This window comes from Alligator sinensis, unplaced genomic scaffold (genome assembly GCF_000455745.1).
Source record: "Alligator sinensis unplaced genomic scaffold, ASM45574v1 scaffold919_1, whole genome shotgun sequence".
NCBI lineage: Eukaryota > Metazoa > Chordata > Crocodylia > Alligatoridae > Alligator > Alligator sinensis.
The window spans coordinates 1,660,427-1,673,806 of record NW_005842191.1 but is presented as its reverse complement, the minus strand read 5'-3'; the positions used below and the strand labels follow the sequence as shown (position 1 = coordinate 1,673,806).

The 13,380-nt window shown below is 50.4% G+C and overlaps 1 protein-coding gene across 1 annotated transcript in view; it reads left to right on the top strand.

Moving 5' to 3' along the window:
* Positions 1-11,771: 11,771 nt before the first annotated feature.
* FZD2 (frizzled class receptor 2) overlaps positions 11,772-13,380 on the top strand; it is a 2,229-nt gene continuing 620 nt past the window's right edge. The window contains 1 exon segment of the mRNA XM_006039410.2: positions 11,772-13,380. This exon segment is cut by the window's right edge and continues 15 nt beyond it. Coding sequence (XP_006039472.2) covers positions 11,896-13,380 — 1,485 coding nt within the window. The 5' untranslated portion in view covers positions 11,772-11,895.

The window sequence follows — 13,380 nt, the reverse complement described above, 5'->3', positions numbered from 1 at the left end:
GGTAGTAGGACCCAGCCACCACAGCTGGTTTTCCCTGCCGCAGCCAGGGGAGGGTGTCACAACAAGAAAAAGTGGAAGTGGTGGCTGTGTCCAAACACCTGTCACCCACCATGTGCCCGCTCACCTTTTACCCAAGCTGGGTCAACTTGACCCACAGCCTAAAAAGGTTGCCAGCTCCATGATCTATAGAAATGGATGAGAGCTTTCTCTCCTCTTTCTTGATGTCTTTATAGAGAGTTTTTCTTCAGCAGTTGTTTAGATATTTGAGTTACATAGGAGTTAAAAACCAAACAAGGAAAGTTTAGGCAGTCTGAACAATAAAATCCTTTCCTACTTCAGCCAGTCAGTTTTCATTTCTTTGGGACCTATGATATTATCATACCACCAGCTCCCTGTTGTCCATATAGGCTTCCAGGGAAAACAAGAACTTGTAAGAATATGATTATTGTAGAACTGTAGGTACTTGATTAGGTACCCAAACAAGGCAGTAGTATGCATCTTGAGTTGATTGAAACCACAGATAGAAAATATACCAGTGTAAGAATAAGATGGTTCCAGAAAAGGCCTGTCATTTTAGACTCTCTTGTAAAAATATATTGACCACCAAAGGCTGCATCACAGCCTTACAGATTTCAAAAACGCTTTGAAACCTGTTAGCTGCGAAGCTTTATGAGTAATTACAGCAAAGCACAATGTTAGTCTAGGGACTCTTAATACCACCCCATCACTCTATAGAAGCACCATTAGTTCTGTCTTGATGGGTATTTTCATATTGAGGAATTTAAGCTTAGCACTACTGTTAAGTCAAGAAACTGCCTCCTCTATCCTTCTGCTATCCAGGTTGTAGCCATATTGGTCTAGAGGAAAAGGCAGTCAGGACTCGTAGTAGAGATGATATCTTATTAGAACAACAAGATTTTTGCAAAAAAAAATAAAAAATCTTTAATTGCAATCTTTCAGGTACAAACACCCTTCATCAGGCATTGGAGAAAAGATTGTAAAAGTTCTCCTGGGTAGAAGAACTAATAAAAGAAAAAGGGTAGTTCTTTTTTTTGCAAAAATATTGTTGGTCTACTTAAAGATATCATCTCTACTACAAATCCTGATTGCCTTTTCCCCTATCCTTCTTAATCTCTTTCTCAAGTAAATTAGGTCCTGATTGCCTTGTCCTCTATCCTTCTTAACCTCTTTCTCAAGCAAATTAGGTCAGATACACTTGAAGATTTTTTTAGGTTTCATTTTGACTAGAGGTAGAAGGATGTGTAATCTTAGATTTGCAGATGACATAAGTCTGTTAGTGGAACCATCAGCACTGACAGAGATATGTATTACAGAAACATGTTATGGAGTAGAAATCAGTGTTGACAGAAGTTACATCATGTCCATGGATGTATATAACCATATAGGACACAAAGTTATATACATTAAAGCAGTGGTCACCAACCAGTGGGTCTCGATCCACCGGTAGATCTCGGAGCCTCTTGCGGTAGATCTCAGAGCCTCCTGGAGTCACGGGCTACTGTGCAGTCAAGTGTCTTGTGTAGATGTGGCCAGTTGGCCCAATAAAAGTTATCACCCTTAGTAATCTTTGTCTCTCACAGTTATTTTAATGGCACCGTCGCGGAGCCACAGGCAGAGACACTAGAGAGGATTGTCAGACTCCTCTGAATTTAGGTGGCGGGCTGTGTGAAAAGTCCTGGAGGGACTGGCAGTCAGGAGAGGAGGGCTCCCTATGAAGAGTTTGGGGCTGGAGGTCCTCAGTGGAGGGAGCTAGCTGTGACTAAGGGGCGGATGACCCTGGGGGATTTTCACAGAAAAGTTATGAGGGCTAGGTGGTAGTCTGAGAGTAGGGTTAGGATTTTGTCAGCTTTTCAGTTTTGTTTTGACCATATTCCATTGTCAAAGCATTTGATTACTTTTGCTTTCCGTGTAATAAACCCTTTTTTTTCTTCTGTTATTCAACTGAAGTACCTGTGGTAAACTAAATTGTGATTTCTGAGCAAATTAATAACCTGAGCATACCTATTCAGTGGGGTGGGAGGCCAGTAAGCTTACACAAATCCAGGGTTTATCTCTAGGAACACCCTGACACCCCAGGATTTTGTCACCAGCATCTTTCAACCTTGGAGGATATGGAAAACGACTGACTGATTGACATTTCTATTGTAAAACAACAGCATTCTAGGTCAGGGGCAGGCAATTATTTGGGGTGGAGGGCCACTTACTGAGTTTTGGCAAGCCATTGAGGGCCACGTGACAGGCAGCCAGGGGCAGATAAATATTAATTTTCTAAATTTTTTAGGGGCTCTGCAGGCCGGATAGAATGGCCTGGCAGCCTGCATCCATCCTGCGGGCCGCATTTTGCCCATTTCTGTTCTAGGTCTTGTTCATGCATCTCAGTGAAGTGAAAACAGACAACCGCACATCTTCCTGCCTTCCACTATACCCATGTTGCATGTCAGCTCAAGCTCTCAGCAGTACAATCCAGCCCTGAAAGGGTGGGAAATCCAAAGGCATCTGAAAGATTTCATTGCACAAACCCACAGAATTGCAGCAGAAGTTGGGCATCTGCCTCCTTTAGGTGCCTTTGAAAATTACAGCCTGAAAATACCAAAGGGCTACTGAGTGAAGGTGATTAGTGAGATCACCTCATTTTTAGAGGATAGATGCTCAGCACCTTCGAAAGCTAGAACCAAATGAACAAGAAGTCAGCTGAAACTGGAATCTTAGGGAGACAAAATGCACATAGTTGTGCAATGTGTTCTTCCAACCTCTGTCCTCCCCAAAGGAATAATGAAGCTGGTTCCCTCCCACCAGCATATGCATTAAATGAATATGCAAGGTAACAAAGCATTTGTTGGAAAAACCATAATGCAGGGATGGTGCAGGGGCAGTTTAATGCAAGCCAGAATTTGCTTTGTGAGCTGCTGTTTGTCTTTCTGGGGGAAGCAGCAGCCAGCAGATGCAGCTTTGACACCATAGGGCACATCTGTCTCACCACCAGCAAAGATTTAGTTGGCCTTCTCTGGCTCTCTCTAATAATCAGAGGCCAGCAGCAGACCCAAGTAAAACCTGCAGTATGCAGCCTACCTCTGTGGAGGAGAAAAGGGCTGCTTTAAACCAGACCCTCACCCCAAGCCTGGAGAACAGGCAATGGGATCTCAGCAAAACCCCTAGGCTCCTGCACAGTGTCCTGCAGAAACATGAGCAGCGTTGAAATGCAGCTGGGAGTCTGGGCCACGTAAAGAAATGGAGCACCTGCCCTTCCCCCACCCCAGGAAGCAGGCCCCGAACAGCAATAATGTTCACAACGCTCTCTAATCCACAGGGTTTAAGCCTCTCTCCTTGCTCAAGGAGCAAACCTAGCAGCTTTCCCTCCAGCCGTGCTCTTGTCCGGACAGTCCCACTAGTTGGGATAATGAGTCTGCTAATGCCCATGCACTCCTGCTCCCTGCCAGGCCTTCTGAAAGTCGGCAACAGGTTCCCCAGCTCCCAACATCCCTACACTGGGGCAAGCACCTGAGCCAGGGGAGGCAAGTCTGGACAGGACTTTTCCCCAGACAGAAACCAGGACCAAACCCTGCCCCAGCTAAGGTCAATGGCAAAGCTCTCTGTGGGACCAGAAGCCCCTCTTGGAGCAGCAGCAGCCCCGTCCCCTCTCTGCATCTGCTTCGACCGCCTTCATGCTTCCTTGAAGCCAGGGCATTTCTGACTCAGCCAGGCCTCACAACCAGCCTTCCTTGTCAGATCCAGACCCCTGAGGTGGGAATTGCACCCTCTTGCCTGCTGTTCTGTTGTCTCCCGCAGGAGTCCTATCAGGAGCAGAAGAGCCTGGGACAGTTGTCTCAAACTGAAAATGTACTTTATAGGGGTGGGGGCACAGGCAACTGGTGCCGCCTTCGGGGTATGTGCCCCCCCAGCAACCAGGCAGCGACTGAGGGGGTCCCCCCGTGGCCAATCACGCCGGCCAGAAAGTGGCCGCGGTGCTCCCAGAAGCGGCTGCAGTGCTCCCACTCCCTGGCCAGCGCTAGCGGGGGGTGGGAGGAGGGGGGGGTGGCGCCAGTGCTTTTGCTGGCCCCCCCCGCCCGTCGTCTGAGCGAGCAGTACGGTCTGTCAGGGGGTGCACCGGTGCTCTCAGGGGGTGCACATGCACCCCTATACACCCCCTACGCGTTGTCACTGGGTGAGGGGGGGGTCACCCAGTGGCTGTGTCCAGCAGACAGAAGATGTACCACCAAGGGCCCAGACGCATGCAGCTCAGCTCAGCTCAGTTCCTCTGCACGGAGCCTGTGGAGGAGCCCACCACCTCTCAGAAAGGCAGGGACAGATGCCCCCAGGGCAGGCGGGAGCTTGTGGCTGGCTCCGCTGTGGCAGCAGCAGGCCCCCAGTGAAGACAGGCCCAAGCATGCCCTGCCCATGGGCAGCCTCCAAATCAGTGGGGCTGCCCTGGGTTCATCCCCAGTGCCCAATCTTGAGCCCTCTGCGTCCGGTGGGCCTGAAGCCAGGAACTGGGGAGAAGCCCAGAGTAGCCCCCTGGCAAACTTCTAGGTCTGGAGGCAGGTACGCTCAGCACCAACCTCACCACAGCCTGCTTCTGCTGTGACAGAGAGAAACCCAGTAGGGCCACAACACCTAAGAGCTCACGGTTTTTCCCAGACAGGACAAGGTCCGTTTCCTCCACCCTCCTCAGCTATATTTTGTGAAGGGCCAGCAACCACTCCTGGGCATTACCTGGGCCGTTTCCTTTACCTGCCCAGGTGGGGCTGTGTTCCTCAGTTTGCCTCTTTTCCTGTGTCAAGCTGTCTCCTGCACTAAGACAGCTCAGAGAAATCTAGACACATGCCAATGCCATTCAGAAACTCAGCAGAAGAGCTGGTCCCTCAGAGCAACAATATGGAGGAAGCAATATTCTCGCCCTCTGACTGCAGCCTAGCTCCTTGCAGCTTACTCAAGAAAAGCAGGGGAGTAGATATTTTCTCCTGGCCCCTCGCTCCGTACTCCAGGAGCACAGGGAAAAGGATACCATCTCTCATTGCTCTTGCGTCCCCCCTGCACGCACACACACGGAGGGGAAGCAGCTAGTGACAAGCGGCACTTCGCTGCGGGCAGGCCTGGGGGATCCTCCATGTTCCCCCCAACCTCTGGAGGGCTGAAGCAGCAGTGGGACACAAGGGGCCAAGCCCCTCTGGAGTGAAACTAGCCCGGCTGGCGGAGCTCAGCGCAGAGAGGGGCTGAGGCGCATTGCTCCAGCCGTAAATCAAAGTTTGTCTCGAAGGATCGAGTTCCCCATGTCTTTGATTTCTGGAGCCCCCCCCACCCCTCCCCCTCCCCTAGGAGCAGCACGATGGTTTCAATTACTCTCTGAAAAGCAGTGGGGCCTCTTTTCAAGCCAGCCTGGGTTTTTCTTACTCACAACAAAAGCTTAAGTTACAGGAAAGAGGGAGAAAGGGAGGGAGGGAGGGAGAGAGGAAAAGTTATGAGAGAAAGAAACAGGCGAGAGGGAAAAGGAAGGGAACCCCAGCCCTAAAATAAAAGGACAGAAAGTAAAGACTCCGGGAAGCAAACAACCGACCAGGTGCCCAGTGAGTCAGAGACACAGCTTTAAACCGCAGGCTGAGCAGGCTGGGGAGAGAGGGGAAGGTTGTGTCCGTTTGTCTGGAATCCGTCCTGATTGATGTCCAAGAAGCAAAGATTTCACACAACACAAAAGTCCAGGTCTCAGAAAGGCCTCAGCTGGCATCATAGCTGCCCACCACCACTCCATCCCCAGCCTGGCAATTCCATCTGGAGCAGTACCTCCCAGCCCAAAGCACATCTCCTGCAGCAGATATGATTAGCCTCCAACTCACCCCAGAGCCTGTCAGTGACCCCACTTTTTTCTGCCATTTGCACTGCAGCCATTTTGCATTGCATAACTGGTGGGGCAGAGTAGTCCCTAGCAGTGCCATAGCAGGAGTAGTGGGTAGGGGCAGCAGGGCAACCACCCTGGGCGCCGAAGCAAAGGGGCGGCAATAGGTGCTGCCCAGCTGGGGTGGAGCACTGGATGGAGCCACGAGCAGCTCGTTTGGGGGGACACGGGGACGGAGGAAAGGCATTTCCTGCCGTTGTGTGCATTCCTGATCGAGCATGGGGGGAGCATGTGTTCCCGGATCTGTGTGCAGGGCAAGGGTGGACTGCCGCTGCAGGCTTTGCCCCGGATGCCAAACTTCCTTGCCATGACATTAGTCTAGGCCCCTTTAGGCCAGTGTCACTAGGGTAGGGCAGTCCCTGCCAAGCACAGAGGCAGCCCTTCATGAGACCCCCTTATGGTTTCTCTAGACAGTACTGGGAGCTGAATTAATCTCTAGATCTCCAAGCTAAGGGAGGAACAATTTGCTTCCTTCCCATACTAAGCCTGATTCTGCACTGACACAGGAATGAGCTTGACCCTTGCCGTAACTTTAAGGCTTTCTTTACTTGATCCTGCTCCCCCTGAAGCAAAAGGGAACTTTGTTATTGACCCCAACAAAGGTAAGGATAACCTGACTCTGCCTGTCAAGGGATGACTGTAAAGGGGTGACTGTGACTCCTGTTCTTTCTATAGGTTGAACCCCTTCATGTACAGCACACATCAGCATGGGCAGCAGAAGTGCTTTGACTGTCATCTGTTTGGCGCAATGACTACCTTTGTGTTAGCACAGCACCATCCAACACAGAGTCCTGGTTTAGGATTCCTGGGGTTCCTAGATCTTAGTGCAAGTTCCCCACATGCAGCCCTTCCTGTGCTCTGAAGTAGGAGACGCCCTACCAGAGGCCCAAGCAGTCTTCAGGGCCACTTCAGACTGTGACTCCCCTGTTTCACCTATCCTTGAGCCACCCTCGCACACACATACCACCACCACCACCACCACCACCTGATTACAGGAGCAGGTTCAGAGTCTGCAGGAAGTGGCCCAAGACCTCAGACCTTTCTCAGCTTTGGATTTCTTGGCTTTGTCTCCTATAATGGGCCTTAAATAACGCATTTGAAAAGTAAGGAAATGCAGAGTATACCCAACAGTGGATGTCTCAGAAGCAAGGTCTCAGTTTACAAGTCAAGCCAAGGTTTCCTTTGGGTCAGAGATTATCATCTGCTGTACTTTTGTACACTGATGTATACACCACAATCGTATACCATGATGGAGCTTAAATTTGAGAGGCCTCTTGGCACTACTGCAGCATACTTTTTTACTATCAGTGATGACTCTGGTGAGGTGTACAGGGGCTCCTCCAATCACACTAGCATTGCTGGAATTAAACTGGAGCTATTGAGAAAGTATGGGGTTTTCAGAAAAGTTTCCTTGCAAGGCATCCAGATGATGGTCCTTTCTGATGTCCAAAGATGTAACCTGCTCACCCTAAGCTACATAAGATCACTTCTTCCCAACATGTAGTCTTTCCAATACTATAGCCTTCTATAACACCAGAGACATTAAGGGTTGGAGGCTCATGTTCATTGCACCATCAGACTGCTGGAGACAGGAAAGTAGATCTGATAGTCCAACATTCTGATATAGCACCGCACATCTTATACCAGCTAGGTCTCTGATCCTGTAAAGATTTACATGTATAATACCACCAAAGTCACATTTTTACCAGTTTTGTGTCTCAAAACACCTGGAAATGAGATATGTGCAATCTAAAGAGGGCAAGTTTACACCTACTAAGGCCACTTCAGCAGAGTTTTAATTTGTATTCAACAAAATGAAGTTTCCCTGACACAAGGACAGGAATGGCTGTAGCACTCTTCTGCTGGGACACTCCTTTCTACTGTACCTTGGGGCTAGTAGTTTCATGGAAAGGAATGAGATCTGATGGAAGGGGAACAGGAGAACCCTGCACATCTCTCAGATAGCCATTTGGTCCAAAACTATGTTATGCAACCACATGGCACTGGTTGCAAACACCCTGCCCTTCCTATATTGCTAATAGGGGTGGGAGTTGGTCAGATGCAAAGGGGGCACTATGGGGTTGTGGGACAGCATAGAGAAAGGTTGAAAACCACTGCTCTAGTGGCCTGAGTACAGAACTGGAATGCAGAAGTTTCACAGATCCATTTCTCACCTTTGTCCATTCCTGGTTGAAACTGGAACTACTCAACTGCATGTCATAAGCCCTATACAACTAATGAGGATTCTCTTTTAGGTCTGAAGGGGTGCCATGACTAGCACAGGGTTGCTATGATATCTGCTTAGGGATTACTTGAGGACTGTGAAGCAGTTTTGATGAAAGAGCATTATAAAAAAATTGAACTGCAAGTTTAAAAACCCATAATCCAAACCTCAGTTAACCAAAAACCCATTCAGTTCCCAGCTCTGATGCAGACCTCATGTGTGCTCTTGGCCAAGTTACATTGGGCCAGATTTCCCAGAGCTGAACAATCAATAAGCGGGGTTCTGAAAATCTCACCCTTATTCCCTCCAGACCCCAGACCCCCATCTGCCACATGGGGCTGGTGATAACACTATCTTTGTCTTTACTATTCAAAGTGCAAGTGTTTTGGGACTGGGACTGTCTGTTACTACACAAACAGCACCTGGAACAATTGGGCTTGCCTGGGGCCTCTGGATGCTTCTGTCCTACAAATATGTTATAAGAGAAATAAACGTGAATAACTGGGCCTTGAGAAACTTCTTAAAGTTTTGCAAGACTCATACCAGAGACTGCAGCTGCAGAGGAACACTGCTCTAGCTTTGAGCCCTGTGTCCAGAAGAAATGGAAGGAGAGGGGCATAACAGATGTGAAGGGCAAAGGGGGGGTCATGGACAAAAGTGCAGAAAATGGGCAGCTTTGATGCTTAAAAAGGGTCAAGTTGCAAGGGGAAAAAATTAGGCTGAGAAGATGAAAGGATGAGTCATGCATCAGAGAGTTAGGAGGGAGGAGTTCTGAAATATGGCTGGGTTAGAGTCAGAAAGGCAAAGAGATAAGGGGCACTGAGAAAGTGGAGATACTGAATGGGGGAGCCAAGGAGTAAAAGCAAGAGATAAGACTAATGTGTGATGGAGGAATGGTCAGCTATGCCTTGAAAGGACCCCAGGTGAGCAGATGTCATTGCGCTCTACCACACACAGCAGAGTCTTCAAGGGAGAAGGCAAAAAATCCAGCTTTTACAGATCACTTTAAAAAACGTTAAATTAGAGAATTGGTAATGGACAAGTTGATTTAAAGTCTGGGTACTTCCTTCAAGGGCGGCCGAACTTTAAGGGGTCAGGCTGTATGGCTCTCCCCAGGAGGCTAAAAGTTCACTCCAAAACAATCATTGGAAATGTTTTCCCCACATGTACTTCACCCCAGGGTGATAAAGAAAACCCAGCAACCAGTAAAACCAGAGCTTATCATCTTGTGAATGCTGGAAAAGTTGGTTCGAGCAAACTCTGCAAACTCCTAGCTAAATAAATAAAGAGCTGAAACATGCCTGCCTCTGAATTGGAGAGGAGAGGGCCTTCCTGTGTAGGAACCCACAGGCACCACCGAAGCCGGAGCAGGCTACAGAACTGCTCAGTGCTCACCCTTGTTCACAAGGTTACAGTCTGGGCCAGGGGGATTTGGGTGGCAGATAAACCCAAGCAGGAAACTAGTTTGAAAACAGAGGAAATTCCTTCCTCAACCCCATTTGCAATTGCTAGTCCCTCAAGATGCTAAACCACAGGAGAAATTTCTATGCCGATTCCCCTCCACCCCCCCTTGCCACCTTCCAATTGAAAAAGCCACAGAAAAGGAGTGAGTGAGAACTCCCTGCTTTGCTCTAACAATTCCCTGAGAAGCTGGTGTGATTAACAGCTCAGCCTAGAGAGGGCTGGGGAAATTCAGAGGTGAGAATGTCTTGAAGACTTCTCTTTACAAAGGTGATAGAGAGAGATAATCAGGAGCAGTTTAATGAGATTATGAGGAGATAAACCCAGGACCCCTCAGAATGAAAAGCTCAATTTCTTTTTGTCTTTTTTTTTAATTTTACTGTCCATATAGGTATGTATCTTTTAAATAAAAATGTATGCACATTAGAACACCGTCAAAGCAATTAACTCAGACCACAGACAGTATCCACTCCAAGCATACTGTGAGGCTAGACCTACAAATATTTAAATTAAGATTTTTTTTTTTGGCAACAACCTTTCTCCCTCCAGAATCAAAGGAAGGAGGAAGGTTGCAAACATGCTCCCGCAATAAAACACTTAACTGCCCCTACCTCCCTAAAAAGATAGACGTGATTAACTTTAGTTTAAGACCTACTTGTTAATGTGCCTAAACTTTGCTTTGCATAATTAAGATTTACTTTGGAAGCAGCAGTCCCTCTCCTTTACCCCTGCATCCTAATTCCATCCCCCCCTCCCAAATAAACCTCTCAAACTTGCTCACAGCAACGTGTTAAAGAATTTTCTCACTTTGAGGTGCCACCGAAAAAAGGGATCATAATGGAGTTCTTTGTTAGTGAAAAGGGACAATTATATGCCAGTGAACAACCTAGCCATTAAAGAGACTCTTAAAGAGACAGGGTCCCATTTCACAGCGGGCTATTTTTTTTTTGTTTGGGGATCGAGTATAAACATTTCCAAGCGCTTGAACATCTAATTAAAAAGAAATTCTTATAAATGGTTTTTAGGCTTTGCATGTATTGAGCATGTCATGCTATAACGGTGTGAAAATACACATGTCATTATCCAGATCGATCATCTATCTACCTCTGTTAGACTGACCGCATCTTGCCCTAATTGTGCAAATCCCGTGCAGCCCATGTGGCTCGGGATAGGCGGGTGAAATGCACTGATCTGAAGGCGGGACACCCCTTAACACAGCCGGGCTTTGCAGCCCACATCCCGCAACACGACGTTTGTAGGGGATTGCGGCGTCTTTGAGGGACCTCCTGGACGCCCGTGGCAGGACCCGCGGGCACGGGGATGGAGGACTGTACTACCACTTCCAGCTTCTTAGAATCGGGGGGGAAGTTGCAAGTAGCGATTTAAATAAAACCCAGTGAAATCACGTGCTTCCAAACCCAAAGGGTAGAGTTCTGTAATGTTTTAAAGAAAAAAATAAGGACGTGAAACCTTGACGTCTGTAAGCTGGAGGGGGCACATTTGGAAAGATTTGCTACAAAATTTGAGCGTGTGCGTCCGCTCGGTATTCACAAGAATGCATGGACGGGGGGGGGTTGGGTTTGGTTTTGTGGGTTTTTTTTTTAATAGAATAGCTGACCAGGAAAAGCACAGCACCCCGAGGAGAGAAGCGGAAAGAATAAAGATGTCATTGGAGCAAAGAACAGAAACTCGAAGTTGTCTAAAGTGTCTTTAAAGCCCGGGACTGAGGTCGGGGCTGCCTGTTTGCAAGCAGGTATTTAAGCCCATCAGCAAATGACTGAAATAAGCAGCCCGGGAAGAAGCCGTCCGAACTTTCCGATTAAACTCCCCGAAGCCGCCCGGCCGCTGCAGCCTGTAGTGTGCTACTAGGGAAGGGAGGAGGAGGCCAGTCCGAGGCGTGTGATTCCCCCGCTGTTGGCAGCGGGCACAGGAGGGTGGCAGAGGACCTCGCGGGGCTGTACCCGGCCGCGAAGATCAATGTATGTGCAAAACAATAATAGCGATGATGATTAATAATAAATTGGCCCCTTTAAAAAGCAAAGGCTGGGGCGGGAGGGAGGTTTCTTTGGCATCTGGTCTCTGATCTCATTATGTTGTGGTTGACCAATCCTGCCCTCGGGGCTGGGCCCGGGGTTTGAATCTGATTGGGCGAGAGGCAATTTTGGGAAGGGTCTTGCGGCTCCGGCCGGGCTGTTTCAAGGCTCCCTTTTGGCGGAGGGGGAAGAAAGGGGCCGGGCTGGAATTGATTAGGCGAGCCCCGGCCGGGGGGAGGGCCGGGCCCCTTGAAACCGACTAATTGGGAATGAAGAGGGCTGGAGCTGCACAAAGGAGGGCCGGGCCGGAGGGAGAGGCTCGGGGAGCGCGGCTGGCTGCGGGGAGGGCGCCCAGTGCCCGGCTCGGGACGCGCTCTCGCTCGCGCAACTCCCGCCCGCAAACTTTTCCGCCCGCTCCGCGCGGGTCGCAGCCAGCGGGCCGGGAGGCCGCGCCCGGGGCCCGGGGAGCTCTCGCCGCGGCAGGCACCATGCGCCCCTCCAGCGTCCTGCACCGGCTCTGCTCGCTGCTGCTCTGGCTGAACTTGCTGGGCTCCTGCTGGGGCCAGTTCCACGGCGAGAAGGGCATCTCCATCCCGGACCACGGGTTCTGCCAGCCCATCTCCATCCCGCTGTGCACGGACATCGCCTACAACCAGACCATCATGCCCAACCTGCTGGGCCACACCAACCAGGAGGACGCAGGGCTGGAGGTGCACCAGTTCTACCCGCTGGTCAAGGTGCAGTGCTCGCCCGAGCTCAAGTTCTTCCTGTGCTCCATGTACGCGCCCGTGTGCACGGTGCTGGAGCAGGCCATCCCGCCCTGCCGCTCCATCTGCGAGCGGGCCCGCCAGGGCTGCGAGGCCCTCATGAACAAGTTCGGCTTCCAGTGGCCCGAGCGGCTGCGCTGCGAGCACTTCCCGCGCCACGGCGCTGAGCAGATCTGCGTGGGCCAGAACCACTCGGAGGACGGAGGTTCCCCAGCCCTGCTTACCAGTGCCACGCCGCTGGCTGGCCAGGGCACCCCGGGGGCGCCACGCTATGCCACGATGGATCACCCCTTCCACTGCCCACGGGCACTCAAGGTGCCCAGCTACCTCAACTACAAGTTCCTGGGTGAGAAGGACTGCGCCGCACCTTGTGAGCCGGCCCGTGGAGACGGCCATATGTTTTTCAACCAGGATGAGATCCGCTTTGCCCGCATCTGGATCCTTATCTGGTCCGTGTTGTGCTGTGCCTCCACCTTCTTCACTGTCACCACCTACCTGGTGGACATGCAGCGCTTCCGCTACCCGGAGCGGCCCATCATCTTCCTCTCAGGCTGCTACACCATGGTGTCAGTGGCCTACATTGCAGGCTTCGTACTGGAGGAGCGGGTGGTCTGCAACGAGCGCTTCCAGGATGATGGCTACCGCACTGTGGTGCAGGGCACCAAGAAGGAGGGTTGCACCATCCTCTTCATGATGCTCTACTTCTTCAGCATGGCCAGCTCTATCTGGTGGGTCATCCTCTCCCTCACCTGGTTCCTGGCTGCTGGCATGAAGTGGGGCCACGAGGCCATTGAGGCCAACTCGCAGTACTTTCACCTGGCCGCCTGGGCCGTGCCAGCCGTCAAGACCATCACCATCCTTGCCATGGGGCAGATTGACGGTGACCTCTTGAGTGGCGTCTGCTTCGTGGGGCTCAACAACATCGACCCGCTGCGTGGTTTTGTGCTGGCACCACTCTTTGTCTACCTGTTCATTGGCACCTCCTTC